The sequence below is a fragment of the Haemaphysalis longicornis genome, unplaced genomic scaffold, assembly GCF_048455015.1.
Source record: "Haemaphysalis longicornis isolate Haplotype H1 unplaced genomic scaffold, Haemaphysalis longicornis Haplotype H1 scaffold_1, whole genome shotgun sequence".
Classification (NCBI taxonomy): domain Eukaryota; kingdom Metazoa; phylum Arthropoda; class Arachnida; order Ixodida; family Ixodidae; genus Haemaphysalis; species Haemaphysalis longicornis.
In genome coordinates, this window is record NW_027526203.1 from 106,689,435 (window position 1) to 106,713,097 (window position 23,663).

At 46.3% G+C, this 23,663-nt stretch overlaps 1 protein-coding gene across 18 annotated transcripts in view; it reads left to right on the plus strand.

Moving 5' to 3' along the window:
• Positions 1-23,663, plus strand: part of Sin1 (SAPK-interacting protein 1) — a 132,203-nt gene that overhangs the window by 100,831 nt on the left and 7,709 nt on the right. For all 18 annotated transcript variants that reach the window (XM_077706790.1, XM_077706863.1, XM_077706886.1 and 15 more), the window contains 3 exons: positions 1,466-1,573; positions 4,672-4,800; positions 13,984-14,118. In XM_077706790.1, the coding sequence (XP_077562916.1) occupies positions 1,466-1,573; positions 4,672-4,800; positions 13,984-14,118 (372 nt within the window). The remainder of the gene's footprint in view (positions 1-1,465; positions 1,574-4,671; positions 4,801-13,983; positions 14,119-23,663) is intronic.

Consider the following 23,663-nt stretch of genomic DNA (forward strand, 5'->3'; position numbering starts at 1 on the left):
GCCTTTCCACCATGCTTGAGTGCTTGAAATGGTGTGTGAGCCTTTGAACAGTGCTGTCTGTCCGGTATTTCTTGCTCTGACTTAGCCAAGATCATATTCGCTAGGTCCCTTGCTGTCGCCCATAATGTGTGAAAAGGATTGCAAATACAGTGGAACCTCGTTGGTACGTTCCCAGTTCATACGATTTCCCGGTTACTACACTCTCAATTGTGAGCACTAAAAATGCCCCATAGTGCGTTTTGTCCCAGATAGCACGTCTTTTCCTCGCTTTTTTTTTTAACGTATCAGCGAGGTTCTACTGTACTACACTCGAATCAGGCATGGTACGGGCACCTGCTTTTTGCTCAGGTGCTGAGTAGGCAGTGTGATGTGGTGGTGGCACGCTTCTCTGCAATGCAATATTTGATAGCCCTGCTCAGCTTGGAAATAGAGATGAACATTATGCAGCATGCAAGAACAATCATATTGCCACACAGCAAGAGTTCACACAACGTTTATCTGCACAGTCAAGTCTATTAGAGCATACTCGCGAGCCAAAAGAAGCGGTCAAAATAACAAGCGTCTTAAATGCTGCAGCATTTTGTCTGTGTGTATTTATGTTAAAGTGCAGTCCTTTCTAGAAACATCCAATCAGATCAAAAATAGTTTCAATCATGCCAGATTGCCCTGGGTGAGTGCCAAGTGCCTTACTCTTTCCCTATCAAACAAGATATCTGAGCATGGCTCGACTTCATAGCTAGAACAAGCAGACACTCTGACGTGGCTATTTCGACAGGGAATAAAAAAGTGCAGTTTAAGAAAATGGGAATGCTTTTTGTGTTTGTGTGTGCGTGTGTGTGGCATCTTGAATTTCGGTCGCAACCTGAACAAGCACCCTGTCTTGTAGTTTTATCTCTAAGAAGAGTAAAGGGGGAGGGAGCTTGATTGGGATTCTATGGTACCTGTATTTCGTACATCTATTCTCAGTGATAATAACAGACACTTGCAAGTGTTGTAGGTGAACCCAGCTATGGCCAGCATGAAAAATTTTGCTGCTGCAAAATGTTTTGGTTCTTCCAGTGCGCGTTTCTCACCATCTTATCCGTCCTCACAATTGCGAATTTCTCACGTATATAAGTGTTTCTGTTGTTTTTTTGTTTTTTTCTTTCTGAAGACTTAGTTATTGTGGGATTTAAATTTAGTATGAAAACGTCTACGATGTATTTGAGATAAAATTTGCTTTCATCAAAGTACACGGAGGGAGAGAGAACTTCATTTTTGTCTGGTTGTTTCTGTGGAGGACTCGCTGCCCTCCCTAAACGGCAGCCAGCAGCCCCTGGGCCCTGGCGGCGTCTTCAGCCAACTGAGTGGCGCAGAGCTGGTTGCCTGGGTTGGAGCGGAGCAGCACGGTCTCCCACTGCTCGTCATTCGTAATTTTACGGCCTTGTTGGGTCATCTAATAGATTTTCTGTTTCCACATTTGCAGGCCCCGAGTTCCACGTGGAAAACTACAGGGAAGTGGGCATACCTATTGACCTGGACACCACCATTCGAATGAGTAACACCCATGAGTTCACCCTTGTGTCTGAAGATGGTAAGTCCTCCTGCAATGCACACCATACAGCCTTAATATCTTTTTTTTTTTACTTGTTATGAACTTTTTTCCTGTGTTCTTTTAAACCACTGTCACTGTACCCAAACTTATGCAACAAAAAAGTGTAGATTACCTGTGAAAGGTGATCTGCAGCCAGTTATGGTGCCAAAGGTGGGTCATGAGGTGGATCAAAGCTAAGGATCATGTGGTCGGAATGAAAAGCATGAAAACTGGCTGATTGAGAGCGGCCAGGGCGCCATCACTGCTTCGTGGCAAACAGGTAATGATACTGGTTCTTATTGTTAGCAGCGAAACTGCGTAGCAAATTGTAATTTTTCGCGTCTGCAGTTAAAAATACCCACAAATTGCCGACGCGCACGTGAGCTCGGGCCCCACGGCGACTGCCCGGCAGTTAGCAAAACCAAGAAGATGCCTCGCACTCGTGTGTGCATGCCTCGCGGCGACCGCCCAGCGTCCCCTGCGCATGTTTGCCAAGCCAAGCATACCCACTTAGGAAGATCGGCCAAGATTGCAGCGACCACCCGGCAGTTAAAAAAACCTAGAAAATGCTGAGCGCTTGTGTGCATGCCTTGCGGCTACCACCCAGCGTCCCTGGTGCACATTTGTCAAGCCAAGCATACCCACTTAGAGATATTAGCCATGATTGGCCAAAAAAAAAGACTCCATCGTTCGCTGTAATCGTGGCAACAATTGCTCGGAATTAGACAGACACGTCATAGCGTGCGCCCCTCCAGGGTAATTTCCTATGATATTGCTTCCAAAAAAACTATGGTTGATTTCTCTGTCATAGGAATCGGTAAAACACGAAAGTGAAATGTGCAGTGAAATCTGCAGCTGAGCATGATTTGCGTGTCGGCGGCTGTCTTGTGGAAGTGCTTGCCGAGCAACGTCCTGCTGGCGGGTCGCTTCAGCAAAGGTGTACTGGCGTCATTTGAGTGACGGATATGACGTCAGTGAAATCTTGGTGTATCCCGGCATAAAACACTTTCGTGATGGAATATAAAACCCGAAAACAAACAACCCTAAGTATAACGTACTCTTTTGTTCTAAACGTTGCTTCCCTGCAAGAAGACCCTGCGTGCAGGCGTGCACCCTTTACAGGCCACTTTCTTCATTGTACTGGCGTCACTTCCGTGACAGATATGACGTCACTCAAATATTTGTGCATCCCGGAATAAAAAATTTCGTGTTGAAATGAAAAAAGCTCACACTTCAGCTACAGTGATGGAGTAAAGGCCGTTGCGGCAGCAAAGAAGAAGCAAATCAACTGCAATCGTGGACTTAAACGTTCGTAATGGTCGTGAATATTGCGTGCAGGTTCGCTACCTTCAAGTCTTACGCGTTAGTGTGAACTTCCTTCATTTTTTTTCAGTGCTACAACGTGTAGCGATTGCTGAATTGCGTAAACTTGGTGTTTTCAGGCGTATTACCCCCGGTATATAACCTACACCCCTATGTTGCACCTTAAGGAAACATAAAATATCCCCACCTATTGGCTCCACCATTGACCGTGTATTGCAACCTGTCAGTCTTTATGCAATATGTGCCTAGGTATTTGTTGTTTGCCTTTTTTTTCCCTATTCTCATCATTTGTACCCTCCTGCCAAAATCCCAAAGTGGGATTGCGGTATTAATGAATAAACAAATACTACATCGGGTTTGTTCACACACTGAACGTACCGGCTGTTATCAAACTTACTTTTTTTACCCACACATACGTAGTGCATTCCCCTGGGGAATTCTGCCATGAAAACATATTGTTGTATGGCCAGGCACATCTGACAGTCTGACCAATAATTCACGTTTTGGATTATAGTATAGTGTGGGAATCCACATGTAATATGTCCCTGCATATATGGGAGAGGAGATTTAGAGAGTATAAAAAAAACGGAACCAAAAATGAATCCCATGACACCGATCTAGAGTGTCAGCCTGTGCGTTCCAGTGCAGAACGAAGACGGCTATTGCGCAGGATTGTCTCAGCTGCTCTCTTCAGCCCCCTTTCCGTGACCGAGCAGTTGTGGGTGAGCACTTTCTAGCTTTTGGTGAGCGCAAAGACCCCACCTCATGAAGATAAGCGGGGGATTTTTGAGGCTGCAGCTGCACACAGGCCAGGTGCCTTTCCTTTTGCCTGGTGTGTGAGGCAATTCTGGGGCTCTGCGTTGATTGGCAGGTGTGCGGGCCATGCGTGAGTGGTAGTGGTGCCCACTGCCAAGGGTTGCCACGCCAGCCACGCCAAAATGAGAGGAAAATAATGTGCATCTGGCAAATGTGGTATGCTAAAGTCTGACCAAAATCTTGATTTTCGCGTGCAGGCTTCTGCTGTAGTTTTGGGCGTCTCTGAACCTGGCTATGGTTCAGAGACCCCCCAGGGTTTAGAGAAGTTTTCACCGTTCAAAGCGCAAAAGTCCGGGAGCAAACCAAGTTTGGTTTGGGTTAGCTCGTAAACAACCCTTATTCTCGTAACATATTGGGAATGCACATGCAAAACAGAAGAATCTAAATTTACAGGTTCAGTGGTAATATGTGCTTTCTGTTGAGTTACTTTTATCCCTGGACCGTTGGAAATTTTTGACCTCGCATTCAAAAATGTCGGCTGCTGTTTCCAGCAGGTGCTTCTGTATGATTGACTTTCGTGTAGCAGAGGAAGTTTACTGTAAGAATTAACTGAAATAGACGTCACGAATTCTGCCTTGTTACAAATGCACGGTGTAAGCGTATGCAACGGGTAAGGCTTAGTTCTAAAATTTAGAATGCTCCTATTTCTTACTCAGCTGTGAGGAATATGCGCAGGTATTGACGAATGCAAGCAATCGACTGCTTCGCATACAGGTTTCAGTGTCCCGGAAGTTCTGTTGCACTAGAGTAAGCAATATGCAAAGGGTGTCATTAAAGATGGGAAGTAAAACGATTGTTGGCAGCAGCGGGAATAAACAGGTTTGAGGAGTTGCAGCAGCAAAGTGTCAAAGGTGCATTCCAGCGGGTTCTCTTTTCCACGCGTGGTCGCTCCATTCTTGGGGCACTGAGAGTGCTGGGTGACCTTGGTTCAGGGTGGGCTGTATCCCTCGTGTGTGCAGTCCTGGTGTCGGCGTCGCAGCCGGACGACTGGGCTGACCGTGACATGACGGCCATGGAGGCGCACCTGTACCAGGCATTCAACGTGGCCCTGGTGCCTCGCATCGGGCGCAACACGGAGGTGCAGCTGGGTGAGTGGCCCTTCGAGTGGGCCGAGTCTGGCTTCGAGTCCGCATATGGAATGCGCAGTTTGTGTGCAAATAGTGAGGTGGGAACATCTTGCAATCACCCACGAAAACTGAAATTTACAATTTTCAGGGTGTGCTTCAGTAGCTGGTACAAAATAAAAAGAAGGCCTTACTGAAAGCCTTAGTAAAGATGTATGGCACAAAGCAAGCATAACAAGGCCTCTTGCTTGACCGGTTCTTGGAAACTTTTTCTTGCTTTCCAACCAACTTTGACGAAAGTTTGTAGGCTTGTTAAGTTTTTTTTGAGCTGATTTCAAATATCCAATTAGTTTTGATTTTAGGTAATTGGTGTCACGATTTAGCCCCGCGTTCGTGAACCTGGGAGGGTAGGGATACCCTCCAGCCGAGAGACGACATGCAGCGTGCTGGTGGGGACGGTGACTGACCGCGAGCTGCTGTGCTCGGCGGTGTTTATTGTCCGGCCACACACAATGTTGCCCACCGAGCCTGGTCAGGCCACTGGACCTAGCGGCCAACGAATATCAGGGTTGGGGGCGCCACACACTTCTCACAATTAGTTTCTGAGATAATTTTAAAAACTTCTGGATTGTTCTGGAGAACAGTATAAAAAAAGCTATTCAACAAAAGTTATCAGCAAGGCATGAATAGATATGAGAAGTTGTGGAGAATGCACTTTTGGTAGCAGTATTTTTGTCTGGCAATCACATGCAAGTTTACATTAATTCTAACTTCTAGGTTTAAAGTGCTCTTGCTAACGAGTTATAAATAATGCTAATTAAACAGATATTGAAACATGAAATGCAAAATTTGTTTCCCATTCAGCTTCACACTGCAAAAGAAATTGCTTTCTAGCTTGCTGTGATACCACTCGTGGCGTGGAAGTGGGGAAATATGGAAAAATTGATTTTTTTTTTTTTTTTTTTGGCATCAGAATCCCGTCGGAATTGGGCCTGTATGGCTTTTTTAAGTGCCTGGCTTTTCAGAGGAAAAACTCTGCAAACTAAGAGAAAATTGGTACCTGAATAAATGATTTTTGAGGCAATTTTTTGGCCTTCTTCAAGCTAATTCGGAGGCTCCTTTCGTCTTCACCTACAGCAACATGAGTATTGGTCACGTCCGTTCGGTTACAATGGGCACCACTCGCCCACACGGCCACCATTGTTGCCCACGTGTAAGATGGGAGGCAACGATGCTGCTCGCCTCGTGTGCCCGTCACAATGTGCACCCTCAGGAAGCAGGTCACACCTCCATTCTTCCCGAGTGAAGGAGGGGAGGAGGCAGGCTGTCCTCGCCCATCGGCATCAAACGGGGGGGATGCTGCAGCGACACTTTGCCTGGGTCAACAGCCCAGCGCCAAGGCTCTTTCCATGGCCACACCAATCTTAACAGGTGGCAGTGGCACACCAAGTGGGGAGGACTGTTTGTGCAGGGTCTGTGGACTCTTAGTACTGACAGTGCACAAATTTTGTTTTTGCTATCTGGGCTGCGGCTGTCCACGCATGCCCACTTCCACAAAAAGGGAATTTTCTGCCTGATACTTTATGCCTAACATTCAGCGTCGAAAATTTTCCATTAAGGGCATTCCATACCTACATTCGAGAACAGGTTTTTGCTGAAGGAATGAAGCACCTAAAGATACTAAAGGGCTACTGAAGCGCTTTTAAAACCGGGCAAAACTCTACTTTTTACAATTATTACATTGGTCAGTTTATGCCTGTAAAGTTTTTTTCCTCATTTTTAGCTTGGGGACAGCGGTATTCGTCGTTAAAGTTGACCCTACGCCCCGCCCACTGCTCCCTGCCGCATCGCCGGAAGAGTGAGAAACTGAGCGGCAGCGAACGGAAGTAGCGTCATATTCGGAAGATGGTCAGCGACGAGCGCCGCCGCTTCGCTGTGTCCCACTTTTGTGGGCGAAGTTTCAAATTTAGCAGGCGTGTAATCTGCACTTTATTAATCATCATTGTCGAGAGTTGCTTCCGCGTCGATTTTTAACCGTAATGCTACTGCGTGATTCCCTAAAGCGACTCCTAGATACCAGAGATTTCCTACCCGAGCGCCAGTGGCTACTACATTGCCTTCACGAGTAGTCGCGGGGCCGGCCGTGTCGTCGGCTGCTCTCTGCTTCATACGCGAAGCGGCGGGCTCAAACAAATACAGAGGTACCCCAAGTTCCTGATCCATCATTATAAGGGAATTAGAAAATTTGTGGGACCACAGCGCTCTGGGCTTCCCGAACTTCTTGCTCGTTTTCCCAACCAATGTTGTTGGCTGTGACGACAGCTTTGCTGAATAGCTAGATTTTAAGAAGAAATCAAGCACGCTGAAAGCATGAAGCGTTTTCTGCGCGCGGAAGCGCTCCGCACACTCGCCGGTCGTGCATGCCCGTACGGCGCACAAAACGGCTCGCACCACACATGCCGCGGCAGCGACCGCTCTTCGCTGCCGTCCAGAATCAAGGCCGTCGCGAAAAGCAAGGTAAACGTGCAAGAGTGGATGATAGTGTGGTGAAAAATTGTGCCAGGGATTGTCATCCAAGGTGATTTCGAAAGAGGTGATCGAATTTGTATCGCGATGCGGAGCGCCGACCGGTCGCGGAGGCTCATCGACGGCAGCAAGCGAACCTGCCTGAGCACGAGATGCGGCGAGAGGCCGATAAATGGCGTTACCTGCGCGCAAGAATGAGCACAGCACCGATCGCTAGAATGACTATCAACGTAGGAAAAAGTTTCCACATGCGAGAAAGGGGATGATAGTGTGGTGAAAAACTGTGTTAAGGATAGTCATTCGCAATTGTAGAGATAGCGGCGACCAACTATCTCCCTTGGTGCTAAGCCTAAAGTTCCCAACATAAGCGGCGATCCGTGCAACCTGAGCCGGCTGGAGCTGTTGGGGAAGGCGTTCTAAAGCTCGTCGGGGCCCAGCGTGCTGCGCTTGGGTTCCTCTACCTTTTAGGAAGCGACCAACGTTCGGCTCCCCTATTCTAAAACATGCGTATGTGCAACTATGCCACATTCTGCTGACCGGCCGAGCAGTGACCCGGCACCAGCACCTCTGCGCGATGCGGCGACTGGCGGCGGCCGCGCTGCCTGTGCGCATCGCAGGCCACTGCACAGAGCTCGTTGCCGCCTGTCCTGCCACATTCGAGGATGGGGATGATGGTGGGTTGAAAAATTGTGCTAGGAATTGTGACTAGCGCTGGTAGTGAAAACGGCGAACCAATATCTGCGCAACTTCCCTGCACCAGAGAAACAAGTCGGCCATGAGTTGTCGGGGGAGAACCCCTTTCTAAAGCTCGCCGCGAGCGAACCTGTTGCATTTATACTTCCCTCAGGCTCTCCTATTCTAAGGAAAGATTGTGTGAGCCCTCCATTCACCAGAGGACCTTCTGGCCCGTATCTGAACGGGAACAGAATGAGATCTTCAGGCCGAGCGGTCCGCGCAGCGCCGGCCCTTCCGAATATGGTGTCATCTGCCACCAGCCAATCGCGAAAGGCAGCCAGGGCTCTCACCGCGCCCGCGGGCAGGGGTCGTTTGTTTTGACGAAAAAAGATGGTTTGGGTGTAGTTACACATAAAATAAACATGTTTTTCGAATTCAGCGTCAGGAAAACCATAATGTAATGCCCCCAACAAAATTTTTGTGAAAAGCTCTTCACCAGCCCTTTAATGCATACAGCATTAAGTGTGCAACCTCCAGCTCAGTGTCACACCATTGTACTAGGAGGAAAGCTGCCTCGTGGTGTCGTAGAAGTTAGAACATTGAAAAGTTCCTCACTATTAACAGTGCCGTAAATACAAAAAGAAGGAATTTTTACTGAAGCGTGGTGGAAATTTCCCATCATTTGGTGAGAAAAAGTGAATTTACGAAGCAGTGTGTATGCTTTGTTGTCTAGAATGTATTGACTGGGTCCGCACGAGTGCAGCTCCATTGACATTGCAGGATGTTGGCCCTAAGCCTCTCCAAAGCTTCTCCAAAGCTTCTCCAAAGGATCCTTCCTTTCATCCCATAGCCTCGAAAGAAGTTCCGACGGATACCCATTCCAGCATAGGTACATGGATTCCAGTGAAACCTCCTGGTGAAGGAAAAGTCACTGCCTTGGTCAAAAAGGGCACCAGAAAGGGACAAGATGAAAGCTGAACAAAAACAAAAGATAAAGCAGCTCAAAAGAGGTGGCCAGAATGCTTGTGCACTATCAGAAAAGTCCTTGCAAAAGTCCTCATAAGGCTGCACCAAAAACAGGATGTTGGGGAAGGCATTGGGATCATCAACCTGTCATGGTGTAGTTCTGGTCTTCATCTTGGATTCTCTCCTTGGACCAATGGCTGCCCATAACATTTTGGCACAGCCAACATTTAAATCTGTGCAGACAACTTCCCAGTTTCATCAAGGAAAGCTCACCATGTCTCCCGCTTTGAACTGTCAAACCTCCTTCAGATTCAAATTGAAATAAACAAGGGGGAAAATTGTTGCTGCTGCAAATGTGGCTTTTAACAACAAACCCAACCTAAGTGATGCAAATCAAAACAGGTTTATTGATCCAAGAAACAAAAATCGTGATGTGCACATTTGTACGCAGGGTGCCCTGGGCAGTAAAGCATCTCAATGACCACTAGCGCAATCAAAAACTATTTTCAGGCACTTCACTCGTCAACAGTGTTCAAAAGTGCATTTTAAATGCCTCTAAGCTTGATTGCTTCGATGCCACTACTTTTTGACATGAAATTCAAAGAAGCAGTCCTTTGCAGCACTGAGGTAGCGGTAAACTCTGCATTTGCAGCAGCAAACTAGAGACTTGGAAAAACAGCCTGTATTCTGGCACCTTTGAGAGAAGTTAGCACTGATGTGATATGAATTGGCCAGTGGTTCATTCCTTCAAATCTTGTAGAATTTCTTGGCAAGGGCGTTCCAACATGCGATTTCCGTGCAGGCTTTGGAGAGGCCGTGTTTGGTCTTCCCCTTTTGGTTGGCGCCACCCCTTGCAACGTGCAATGCCTGACTGAAATGCCATGACGTCTTGCATTTCCTTTTAAGTGCAGAGCACTTTATGGGCTCGCTTTGTCGTCGCAGCTGGCTAACAGTCGATGCGACGACAAGTGTACAACTGTACACAGGCGTTTTTTTCTCCGCTGCCTTGTGCCATCTTTTAAAGAAATCGCAAAAACTCCTCATGTGCGACAAGCCACAACCTGATGCGTTCAGCTGATGTAAACAGCATTCTTTTAAAAGCATTGCGCAACCATCGAAACAAAAAGAGTCGCAATGGACTCGCGTCCATAAAATCTGAAGGCGTCCATCTTGAGTGCTTGTTTTGGCTTCAGCTTCGGTGCGAAAACACCAGATGGCGCTAGTTGTCCACATAGAAGGCATGTGCCAATGCACACGTGCGGTACCATTCCATTTGAAGCAGAGGTGCTCGTGCTTTGGGGGGTCAAGTTTGGGGTGTACAATTGTACACAACGCCAGTGAAGGGGATAATGAAATAATGAAAATAAAGCAATAATGGAAATCTCCAAAAATGGCCTCTTCACACAAGTGACAGAAAATATTGTTCCCGATGTAAGTAAGGCTTAAATCATCACAATTAACCCACCATCTGCAATGTCAGGCATTGCCTGAACACCACCACCGTCTTTGTTAGAGGCGATAAAGCCAGTGATGCCGTGGCGAGAGTGGCTGGAGAAACTCAAAAATGTCATTACTGCAGGTGTAGAAGAATTTTCACTGCAGCTCCGCAGGACATTTCTCAGTGATGAAGAGGCCACCGAAATGCTTCAGGCTAGCCACCCACAATCTGCAGCAAATGAAGGTGATACCGAGTCATCATACATGAAGTTAATTTAATATGTCAGAGAACACTTCTCTTCTGTACTGTTGAACCTGCCATGCATACCAACTTTTATGCAGTGTTCGTTTTGTCTGCAAGGATTCTGCAGTGTCCTTTTGTCAGAAAGGACAACTTTTTGTCAGTGTCCTTTTTTCGCGGAAAGGAGACACTGGTCTTGAGGACATTTTTGTCATTTTTTAACCTATGTGCCTGAGATTTACACATTGAGTGTGTTTTAACATCCTGAGCACAGATATGCAGTCAGTTTTCGTCTATGTAGTGTAAGTTCAGAATTGTGCAACATGTTATGTCATTCCATTCCAGGCAATTTTTTTATTATCTACCTATGAAATACTCGAATGCTTTTTTACCTTTGTGCTGAGGGAGGACCAGGGAGTGCAACTATACCACAGCAGTATTTTATCATGGTTTCTGCAAACGCTGTAAACTTCTTATATGTCAGGTCATCAATTAGCAATGTTTTCACAAAACTAACTGCATAATATCTTGTGCTAGCAGAAAGAAATTCGATATATTTGTGGTTTCATGGCACTTTTCAGTTCATGAGCTTTTGAATGCAGCAGAAATGGTACAAGTCAGACCAGTACATCCCAAAATATTGCACCCGACAGTTGACCTAGTGGGGAAAAAAAAGTTTCTGAGAAAACAGGGCACGAAGTTTGAAAACGTAGGCAAAAATGGTCATTTAGGCGACTTCAAAGGGTGGCAGCTTTGTAAATAGCTACTTATGGTACATTCTTTGAGACCTGTAGACTGCAAACAAAATTAGCACAGAAAATTGGTTTTTTGGCAAATTTTCGGTCCTCAAGACTAGTCAGACATTTTTCAGAGGCAGCTGAAAATTGCACTACAGTTGGAATATTCAGGTGCCCTCATATCATTACTAAATGCCTTCGGGCTGAAGTGCAATTTCAAAATTGAAGCACGAGAATCTCTCTTTATTTGGCCCCCACAAAATGCTCTCTTTTCATGAATTCATGCAACAGGCGCTCTGCAATTGGCTCTTGCAAGAGCTCAACCTCAGTGCCTCCGAATGTGAACAACTGACCAGGGCCAGCAGATGGCCTAGACTCTCAGGTGTCACCACTTGAAGATTGCTACCAGACCACTTCAAAGCATTTTGTGACATAATTGAGCGGAGCTTGGGACTCATAAAGGATTTTGTACACCAAGTCAGTGTGCATTTTTCTGTTTAACCCCAGCAACTAAAGCTTCAACAGTAACCACTACCGTTGCAAAAACCAGTGAGGAAATTCGTAGACTACTAGGAGAAAGATATCGTTGAACAGGTTTCTGCTTCTGGATGGGTGCTTGCAACCGTAGTAGTCAAAAAACCTAATGGCACTATGCATGTGCATCGATCTACGTGGGCCAAGTGAGGCCATCGGGATGTGCGGACGGTTTTCCTCTTGAACACATTATTCTACAAGATATCTCGCAATCGTTGCAAGGAGTAGAATGCTTGTCTAATTTGGTCTCGCTTCAGCATATCATGAGTTGCTTTTGCCTGAAAAAAAGTAAAGGCATTGATCACACATGAAGGACTTGTACACTTTAGAAGAGTATGTCTTGGGCTAGTAGCAACCCCTTAACCTTGCATTCACGCCTCGATGTCGAGTGTTACATCGATGGCATCTTCATCTGTAGTAAAAGTAAGGAGCAGCACAACCGGGGCCTGTGCTTTTACTCTCGGAGATTTCCTGGAGAATGAGGGGTCTACCCGAGGCCTTTGACCTCCAGTAAAGGGAACATTTCTCCAGGCCAAAGCATGATTGAATTTGTCGCAAAATTCATTCCTCATCGGACAGAATAACTTAAAAAGTCACTGAGAAGTCTTAAAGGAAAAGATTATCCCTTCAACCGAACCCACCTGTAGAAACAAGTTTCCAGCACATCAATTACCGTATTTATTCGAATATAAGGCGATGTTTTTTTTTTTTTCTAAAATCCGTGTAAATGTGGTGATTTTCTTGACTCTCCAAACTGCACCCTCGCCGTATAATCATGACCGCCTTATAATCAAATAATTACGGTAATCAGTGGTCCAGCATTATCCCTCTTCAATTGAAACCTTCCAATTTCAGTCTCCATGGATGCTCCAGAATATGGACCGCAAGCTGTCCTTTAACAAAAGGGCAAAGTAAGGTTGAAAAATTCTGTTTGCAACACCTGCTTAATAACCATATCCCATGGGTGAGGAGGCATAGCTACCAAAATGGCATTTGCCACCGAGTGTTCACCCCTGTTTTGAGATTTGTCAAAAGCTGTCAGTCATTGAAGGTATAATCTGTCGCGGTGGTGGCCCTTGCTCAGCTGCTCCGAAGAATATTTGAACGGGTCGCATATAGGACCCACTATACCGTTACTTTGTCAGCCAAGTAGCGGACACTTCTGCCGTCACGCAGCATGGCGATAACCCTTGGCAATAACCCAGTTTCTTACCAATGCCTCCGCTAGGGAAGGTCTTCCAGGCGGGATAGTGTCTGGCAGTGGCCCTCAGTTGGTGCCTTCAGAACTCACAGCCTTTCTAAAGGCATGTGGCATTCCAGTTTGTGCTACCTCGACGCCAATGGATAGGCGGGAAGGTTTAATCATGCTAAATCATTCTTCTAAAATGCATACCCAAAATGCCCACCTCCCACTCTAAGTAGCTGTGCAAGAATAACCTGCTGCAGGGCTGAGTGGTTAAGTCATTGTGCTAGTGAGCACGAGGCCACAAGTTCAGTTCCCAGCCGCCGTTTTTCGGACATAGGCAAAAAACAACAAATGCCTCTGTAGAGATTTGGGTGCGCAGTACGAGTGCCCAGGTGGTCCAAAGTCATCTGTAGCACTCCACTACGATGCATCTCACAGCCAAGGTGTACCTTAGGCACATAAAGCGCTCATTTGAACTCTTGAACTGTTCAGTAGTCGATATATGCAACTCCTGAGATGACAACCTCTCTTCGTTTTCAAAAAACGTGCCTCACAAGCTCGTTTTTCAGTCATTGGGCTTTCTGCCTATTGTGCTTTTTATGTTCTTTGAACAGCGAAGCAAGGAAGCTGACAGAATAAGTAAGCCCATCAAGTGTTAGCTGTCGCCGGTATTATATAAGCTTGTAAGTTTTTTTTTCCCCCTTAATGTGTTAGTTAGGTCTTCGCACTGTTCTTCAATGTGATAGGGGAGCACATTTCATGATCAGCAAGTGGCGGAATAGTAGCGGCGCCTAGTGATTTGCAATGGGTGGGCCTTTTTTTTTTTTCCCTCTCTCTCGGTGCCAGCCTGGCCGCACTGTGCATGCCTGCTGCCACATCTCATGCCCTCCCCCCCCTTGACGCAGGCATATCTGGTGAAAAGGTGGAAATCACACCGCTGCACCAGAAGACCAAGAGCCGGATTTGGACGTGGCAGCCCAAGGCGGTGACGCTGAACATGAACGAGATTGCTGCCTGCGAGTTCGTCCACCGGAAGCACAGTTGAGTCACATGCCCTCTCTGTCTCTCTACTGAGCCCTTGGACTGATTTCGGTGAAACGCATTGTCTTTCAGCCCACACTGCCTGTAACAAATTTTGTCATTTTCCTTCGAACAGAAAGAAAATTGCGAGCCTTGAAAGGTGAAAATGACCACCTTTGGCAAAACGGTCTTTGAGAAAAAAAAAAGTTACTCTTTGAGTTTACTTTTTGGATGAACATAGAGATTGCATGGATTTATGAAAAGTTATGGGTAAAGTTTAAGCTGTTCTTTTAAAAAAATCAGAAACACAGCCTGTGAACAGTCACCTTCAAATCCCGAACTCCTTGTGCCTTGTTAATGGAAATTATTCTGTGGAAAAAATTCTAATGGAGGCAAAAAACGAAAACGTTCGTGTGGGCAAGATTTCGGCGCACGTTAAAGATTCCTTTAGTGGCTAAAATTAATCCGGAGCCCTCCACTACAGTGCGCCTCATCGCCTGTGTTGTGTCGGCGCGTTAAACCCTACAATTAATCAATCACTCAATTCAGTGGAAAAGAATTAAGAATTTGAAGAGTAAGCACTCACTTATGTTCCCCATAATTTCACACCCCAAACACCATGATGGTGAGCAACCACAAGGTACTTGCATCTCCTACTTGCACTCGACATGTTTTCATTCCTCTCACTCACACAAGGGACAACAGCCACTAAAGGAACGCTATGGTGTAAACGCAAGTTTTCCTATATCGGTTGGTGACCGTTTCAAGAATACAAATATACCACACACTGCTGCAACAGTCGTTTATTGTCTCGGAAAATGCCAATGAAGTGAGGGCCGGTATCGTCCTCCGTAGACTTTTTTTATTCCTCACTAGGATTTGTAACATCACTAATCGGGAATGGTGGAACGGGTGGAGCTTGCCTAAAGGGTTTTCTCAAAAAGAAAAAAAAAAAAAAGAGCAAGGTGGGGCACGTAAACATTAAGCGAATTTTCCTGGAAACTTCTGTTAGTACATGTTTTTCAAAAGAGAGAAACCTCAGCTAGTAAACAAAAAGTGAGCTGCCCAACTACCAGATGGTAGTCTTTGTTTCAGTTTTTTAGGAATGTTTCTTTTGCCTTGGGGTACGAGTAGATCAAAGGTGTTTGCGGGTGGACACGAGAGCCCACTGCACTTGCACTTGCCTACGTACCAGTAGCGCCTGCAGTGTATGTGTTAGTGAAAGGCAAAAAGTCGTAGATTTATTAGCGCAGTTGGCTATGCTGCTGGGTGGCCGTCAGCTTTACCAATGGCCAACTGTGCCGGTGTTTTCTGCACTTTCCCCAGGCTGACACTGCACAAGAGACGTGGGGCTTGATGACTGCCCAGTTGGGGGTTCTATTCTTTACTTAACACTTTTGTGACCGTGCAAAAATCGGTTGTTTTGGGGTGGTCCAAGAAATATTTTTCCTACCACAGAAAATGACTGATGCTTAAGCGTAAGGTATGGAATGATAGAGGAAGGATAGGGCTTTCCAATGGTATTTATTTCAAGCAACATATTTATTACGAATATTATCAAAAAATTATTAACGCAGAAAAAGTAACAAAAAGAAAAAAATGTGATGAAAATATCATTGCTACTTTGCACAGGGTACATATTGAAGGGTACACAAAAAAATTGAAATATACACTTTGAACACAGGGCCCCTATAGAATAATACTGCATATATGAGCTCTGTGAGTACAAAGTTGTTTACATACATACAAAAATGTAAGCATTAGTGCCTATCATGCCACCATGCAAAGCAATCTCTCGACGCGGTGAAACAAAGATTGGCTCCACTGTGTAGCCGGCACCAAGTGGTCCCACCCGAACGAAGTCGACACCCTGCAGACAAGAGCTGTGACTTTTAGAACAGGCCGGATATGTTTACATCATCGCGTGGCAGCGTTAGAATGGCCAGAGGAGAAAGCGAAACTTACTGGCGGATGCCTGCCGGCGTTCCAGTCCGGTGCAGTTTGACGCACTTACGCCGTCTATACTGTAGTCTGGCGAGTCGAAAGCATCTTCTGTGTCTGTGCTGCTACCATCATCTAGAGATTACAGCTCAGATTCATCAAAATCTGGCAAAATTCGCCGTTCCCGTGGAGCATTAGCAAGTGGCATCGGCGCTGCAAACCGAAACCACGTGCTCCTGACTGCGAAGAAGCTTTAAAAATCCCCCCCCCCCCCCCCCCCCCTTGCGGCCGAGAAAAGAAACTCAAAAGCAAAACTTATGAAATACTCCCTCTTTTTCCCTTTGGATGATGTTCACTGTGCAGAAGCACTCAGAGAGCGCGAAAATTTCAATTTGTATTTTTCTATAACAAACTATCGATGGGAATGGGTGCAGTCATAAAAGTGTTAATGCGTGAGCAGTACTCCTGCATTACTTGGCTCAGTTGGCAAAAAAAGCGGCATTTTCAGATCCTTGTGGTCAGAACCTGTCAAAAAAATTCCCTTTTGTTGCATCTAGCCAGAAATCTCTGATCAGAATTCTAATTGGCCACAAACGTGGTATGCGCTGGCCTAACGTCCCCATTGGCTGCGAAAGGGAGTACATGCTGGCCCGACATTCCCATTGACTGTGACGCGCCATGGCTCTGTGAATGGGTGTGCAGTAGCTTGACATCCCCATCAGGTATGTGACAGCCTGTCATTAGCCCAAACCGTACACTTTGAGGCCTAATGTTGCCAACCGGCTTGACTTGCAATGTTTGACATTTCTTGGCTTGTATATAGGCTCCACGTTGAGGTAACCACACATTAGGGCCAAATATAGGCTTAACAATACAACTTCTCAGGCATATTGGCCTGTGGCAATGACAGCAGCCACCAGAAGCTCTCAGCCAATTTACCAATCCCTATTTGGCTGCAACGTCAGCTACCCACACACAACTCTCACATACCCACTCAAGCAAATTGGCCAACGGCGATGACAACTGTTGTGAGAAGCAGCAACGGCCACTTCACCACATGCTGCTGGTCCCAGTTGGGACCAGCTGGGACCAGCAGCGCCCAGCTGGGAATTTGGCCATAAACCAGCAGGGACCAGCAACCATTTTCTCTTGGATTAGGATACCCACCCTCACGTATGCTCTCCCATTTCAGTGAGAAGAGATGCTCACTCATTGTGACGTCATTAGAAAACGCTTAAAGGAGCCATGAAGAGAAAATACAACTTCGTTTAATTTAAAAGAACTAGGATTCAGTATCTCACTCAGCTCCATTACAGCCACAAAAGATGTTTTTTTAACGAAAAAAAAGCAAGAAGTATTTAAAAACTTTCAAATTTTGCGCCACAGTGACGTGTTATGAGCGAGAATGACGTCACATGGGCCAACAAGAAAACATAATTTTCAGTGCGTTAATTGCACGTTAGCATTAAAGTGATGCGGTCAAATGCAACTAGAGGCCCCATTACAGACGTCCAGTCATGTGTCGTCGCGACAGGTCAGTTAGGCGGCCGCCAATCGCACAAACAAGGTTTCGTGACGTCATAGAAAAGTTGCGGGAAATTGGCTAGGGGGTCGCGACTGCTCCACACGTTTTCTTTAATATCTCCGTTATTTGATTGAAGATTGCGATGATATTGGTATCATTGTTATCGGGACTAAGCAGTCTTTCTAATAAACCCAACTTGTATTTTGTCTTCATGGCTCCTTTAAGTGCCCCATAACTTAATATTTTTAATGCTTGCCATTTTTTGTTGCTTATCATTTTCCATTGAATAAAAGTCAAAACAGCTTTTAACGGTAAGATCTCCTAGCGAAGCTCCACTGTGCATGCTACTCCTAGGTCTGCCGCTCGCACGCACGAGAAGGGGTTCCTTCTAGGTTTGCTCCCCGGCTGGCAACTGGCCGGACACTGCAGTGTCACTTCAGTGTCGTTATAATGGCTACGCTCTTCTCAATTTTGCTTTCAAAATTGCTGATTTTTGCTGATCACTTGCGTTGCGCTGCTCATGTGCGTATTTCAGCTGTTATAGTTCATACCGTGTAGTCTATTCAGGCAGATTATACGGAAATAGAATTTTCCAGTGGTCGGAATTTTCCCTGCAGTGGGCCTTTGAAATTGCAGGATGGCATCTTGGCATCTGCAGCGCACATCATGTGCCATGTGCAGCTTCGTCAGTTAGAACCACGGGTTGAAGTTGAACTCTTGTCCATCCTACTTGCTGCGGGCCCCGTGGCAAATCGGGGCATAGTAATAAAAAAGAAAAACATTGGTGGGCCACGCTGTGTGCACCGATGACACTATAGACAAGAATTTTCATTGTGCTCTGGGCGGCGCCATTTTCTAACGATCGAGGCGCCATCTGGCGGGCATTTCTTTGGGACTGCGGGGCGAGCAGACGCCCAAACTGCATCGAAAATCGGTAAGTGTCATTTATTCGGTATGTCAGCAGCGACAAGTTTAACAGCGCCTTAAGAAGAACGTTTAAAAAGCGTACGAGAGCTGTCACGTTTGCCCATAAATTCCGTTCCCAACCCGCTAAAGCGGCGGGCCACCCCACACGCCCTTTGTCCTGACGGGGGTTGCCTGTGAGGCTGCATTTCGCCGTGCCAGCAGGAAGCCCGACTTTTCATCCCCAATTGATGTTTATTTTCTTAATTGTGGGCAGGTTGCCGTCATTGCCTTTACTTGGCGACGTACAGAAGCGACCCGTCCGGGTGTGATTACGCCGTTGTTGGCTGCACTAACAATCAACGTAAGTGCAAAGTGCTCATGCAAGAAATGTGTGAAGTGCACCCCGACAAAAGAAGTGTGTGCGTGTGCGGAGTCTATTTGCTGCACAAATTTCCTGCGTCCCTTGAGTGCTGCCGTGAATGGGTCGTCGCGCTGAATCGGAGAGACTTCGAACCTAGCAAATTTGCCAGAATAAGTACGGTCGTACGCTGCTTTTGAAAGCGCTCTTTATTCACCCTCATGCTGAATCCTCATCGCATGTTTCTGTTCTCTGGAGGTATGTTCGATCCATTTCATCGACGGGAAGCCGACAGAAATCAACCGGACACCTATGCTGCAGCTCGGGTACGCGAAAAACTTGAGCCGAAAGCGAATTAGGGGCATTGCGGCGGCGGAGCACCCCCAGTCGTGTCGGCAAATATGCCTCCAGGGTATGCCCAGAAGTCAGCGGGTTGGCGCAATCAGCCAATGTCTCAGATCGTGCGCGCGGTATTGCAAATTTCTAAGCATGGCTTGCTCCTGTCGGTGCGCGAACACGTTGTCATTTAATATGCACTCTCATACCTCATACTGAGTTGGTCGTTAAACCAGGCCCTGAAATATTCGTTTTAGCTGTGCAGGTCGTAGACAAAACATGCTCATAAAAATAAAATGTTTTAACAATATTTGCCGCCTCATAACACCAAACAGGGTCAACTTATTAGATGCATTAAGATTTTACGGCCGTTAGCTTGCTTAAAAAAACTTCTGCGTTTCAGCGGCAGGTGGGAACCGTGAACAGTTATTTCCCGACACGACCTGGCGTGCTTCGCTACCGCGACGCCCCTAATTCGCTTTCGGCTCAAGTTTTTCGCCTACCTGAGCTTTAGCATAGGTGTCCGGTTGATTTTTGTTGGCTTCCCACGGATGAGATTAACAGAATATATTTCCAGAGAACAGAAACATGCGATGAGGATTCAGCATGAGGGTGAATAAACAGCGCTTCCAAAAGTAGCGTACAACCATACTTATTCTGGCAAATTTGCTAGGTTCAAAGTCTCTCCGATTTAGCGCGATGACCCATTCGCGGCGGCACTCAAGGGACGCAGGAAATTTGTGCAGCAAATAGACTCCGCACATGCACACACTTCTTTTGTCGGGGTGCACTTCACACATTTCTTGCATGAGCACTTTGCACTTACGTTGATTGCTAGTGCAGCCAACAACGGCGTAATCACACCCGGACGACCCGGGTCGTTTCTGTATGTCGCCAAGTAAAGGCAATGACGGCAGTCTGCCCACAATTAAGAGAATAAACATCGATTGGGGATGAAAAGTCGGGCGTCCTGCTGGCACAGCGAAACGTAGCCTCACAGGCAACTCCCGTCAGGACAAAGGGCATGTGGGGTGGCCCGCCGCCTTAGCAGGTTGGGAACGGAATTTATGGGCAACCGTGACAGCTCTCGTACGCTTTTTAAACATTCTCCTTAATTAAAGCGCTGTTAAACTTGTCGCTGCTGACAAACCGACTAAATGACACTTCGATTTTCGATGCAGTTTGGGCGTCTGATATCCACGCACGGCACGGAGAAACAGCGTGGGACTGTGGCGTCGTCTGCTCGCCCCGCAGTCCCAAAGAAATGCCCGCCAGATGGTGCCTCGATCGTTCGAAAATGGCCGACGTGGCAAAATTCTGGTCTATACGCCTCGAGATTCGCGATGGCCGCGCCGCCTGCCACTGCTTCTCTGCGGTGTTAACCGGATGAGTGCTTGGTGGCTGATAGGGGCTCATGCGATGTCTTTGTTCTTTTTCGCTTCTTTTTGCCTTTCTGCGCCATAAACAACTTGTTATGGTCACGTCTGTAAGCAAATAGTACGTTTAGGGCACTTCCAGAAGCAGGTGCGGCTTTTAGAGTGCTCTAACTCCAACAAAAGCTATCCAGGGACGCAGTTCTGCACGCTTCCTGGCTGCTGCTGTGGGATTCAGCGACAGCAGCAGTATATCACCACTGCCTCCTACGAACACGTCGGGCACAAGTGAATACTAGTGTCGCCTCATTTAGATGAGATACTGGCTGTTGAAAACCGAGGAACGGGCGACGTAGAGAGAGGACCACTTTATTGTGCCAGCGGCCAGAATCATTCCAAAAAACCTAATGATGATGGCACGCGCCACTTCGTTCCCCGCATTCCCTCAGTTTATGCCAGGTTCGTCGTCCTCTTCTTGTTCCTGTCGCTTTAAATATGTAACACTGGCACAGTGAGATTGTTGGTGTTGTCTTGCAGCGCTTACAACGTATGCGGCTTCGTTTCGAATACACTCAAACCTCGTTATGGCGAAGCTGAAGGGGAGCCGCAATTATTTTGTTATATCAATTGTTACAGTTTACGGCAATGTATGCTCAGTTGGATGCACACCTCTGAGCATGCAAAGAAGGAAATCGCCTGGCGCCCACTGTACTACTATGCGACCACGCGTGCGAAGGAAATTGAATAAAAGACAAATATTTGCTTGCTCAATGAGCACACTGCCTAGTTTATTGCCCGCTAGACGCAGCTGCGAAAAAGTCCAGCGAAAGACTTCCTTTTCAGCGGTGGCCACCGCGTTGATGCTGTTTTCGCCGTCTCCATGGGCACCGAAGAAACGACGTAGAAGGGCAACCGTATCGAGTGCGTGCGACGACACTGGCACGTCAAATGCTTGGGCATGGTAGACCACGACGTCGTTGTCGTCACTTGCGTCAGTTTGGCCGGTGACATCTCCGACTATAGCACGTCAGCATCGACATTGAGAGAGCCATGCTCCTTGCTCCGCCCCGCTGACTGAGCAAGGATGATGGCTCGCTCGGCCGTGCGTGTCGACGCGGGAGTTTTAAAACAGCGGCGCTAAATGAGTGGGGAACTCCGCGGAGCACTTCACACACTGCGGTGGGGTTTTGTTGGGAGGGGAGGCTAATATTGTTCGTTAAATTTCGAGGGGAATCTCATTTACTTCGTTATATCCATTATTTTGTTATATCCCGTTACGTTGTAGTGAGGTTTGAGTGTATATACGTCGTAGAAAAATCTGTATCGGGGATGTGATTATCCCAATGTCTCACAACCACTTGTGGTTTTTAAGGGAATAAAAGCCACGCAAAAATGTTAAGTATATTGTAAGGCTGTGGTTCGTTAAATATGTGCCCACTCACTCCTTGTAACAAGAACCAAGGATAAATAAACGCAGTGTCTAGAGTTACGTCCGACGGAACCCAAAATTGAAAACTAGAGTTACGTCCGACGGAACTTTAAGCCAGTTTCTAGAGTTACGTCCGACGGAACCCAGAATTGAAAACTAGGGTTACGTCCGACGTAACTTTAAGCCAGTTTCTAGAGTTACGTCCGACGTAACCCAAAATTGAAAACTAAAGTTACGTCCGACGGAACTATAAGCCAGTTTCTAGAGTTACGTCCGACTGAACTTTAGGCCAATGTTTTGAGTTACGTCCGGCGAATGTAAAGCATTAAAAAAAAATTACAGCTAACGGCATCAAATACCATCACGCTCCGTAGGTGTAATCTGTCACTTGTACAATACACGACGTACGATGTACGATGCAGCGCTGTGGGTTCGAATCCCAGCTGGGTTGATGGATTTTTCAATTACATAATTCAAAAATTCTCTGTACTAGTCCTTGTAGACTTCTTTCCATATCCAACACATGCAAGGAAAGGAGAAGGCAGGAATTAACAAAAATAGAATGTCTTGCCCTGGGCGCAGTGCCAGTTTGTAGGGTCTGCAGTTTGTGCCGAGAACGAATTTGCATGAGTCAAGAGTCCTTTAACACATGTAATTAATTAGGCTGGGCGTCGGTTAATATTTTACCCCGATTAATCGGCATCGATTAATGCGATTATGCATAGATGTTGTGTTGGTTTGGCAGAAAAAAGACAAAAAATAATTATTGATCAATATGCTCACATGCTTGTTCAGACACATTCCAGATGAGGTAAGTACGTCATCATCACGACTCATGATGCGGGCTACACGCTTGTCAGCTCGTTCGTCACTCACACTTTTCTAGAATCAGGAACATCAGCACCCGCCGTGAGTGCCGATGGCGCCGATTAATCGTGCTTTTCTTAATACAGAAATAGTTTATACAATGGGTTTTCTGTACCGTGTATATTTGTAGTTCTTATTTGAAATTTTGGCCTGTGGCATGAAAATACACGAGTTGAGAGGTACAGTCTAAGAGTTGTCGATGAAATATTACAGAGTTTTAGCAATCGAATTAATCGATGCCAATTAATCGGGTTGAAATATTAACTGACACCCAACCCTATTAATTACTCTTGAACCATGTAAATTGGTTCAAGAGTCTTCAAGAGCTGTAAATTTTTTGTGCTTTACGTTACGCGGGACGTAACTCAAAACATTGGCCTAAAGTTCCGTCGGACGTAACTTTAGTTTTTAATTTGGGGTTACGTCAGACGTAACTCTAGAAACGGGCCTAAAGTTCCGTTGGATGTAACCCTAGTTTTCAATTTTGGGTTACGTCGGACGTAACTCTAGAAACTGGCTTAAAGTTACGTCAGACGTAACCCTAGTTTTCAATTCTGAGTTCCGTCGGACGTAACTTTAGAAACTGGCTTAAAGTTCTGTCGGACGTAACTCTAGTTTTCGATTTTGGGTTCCGTTGGACGTAACTCTAGACATTGCGATAAATAAATTCTCTGCTAGTCAGGAAGAAACAAAATAGCTCGTACAGGAATTCAAAAACCCAGTGCAGCTTCGGAAGTGCTAAAGACATTTATCTAAACTTAGGCCAGGTAGGACTCGCCAGACCCAACTGGATGCAAAATGCACTGCTGTTTCACAGGAGGGGGGGGGGG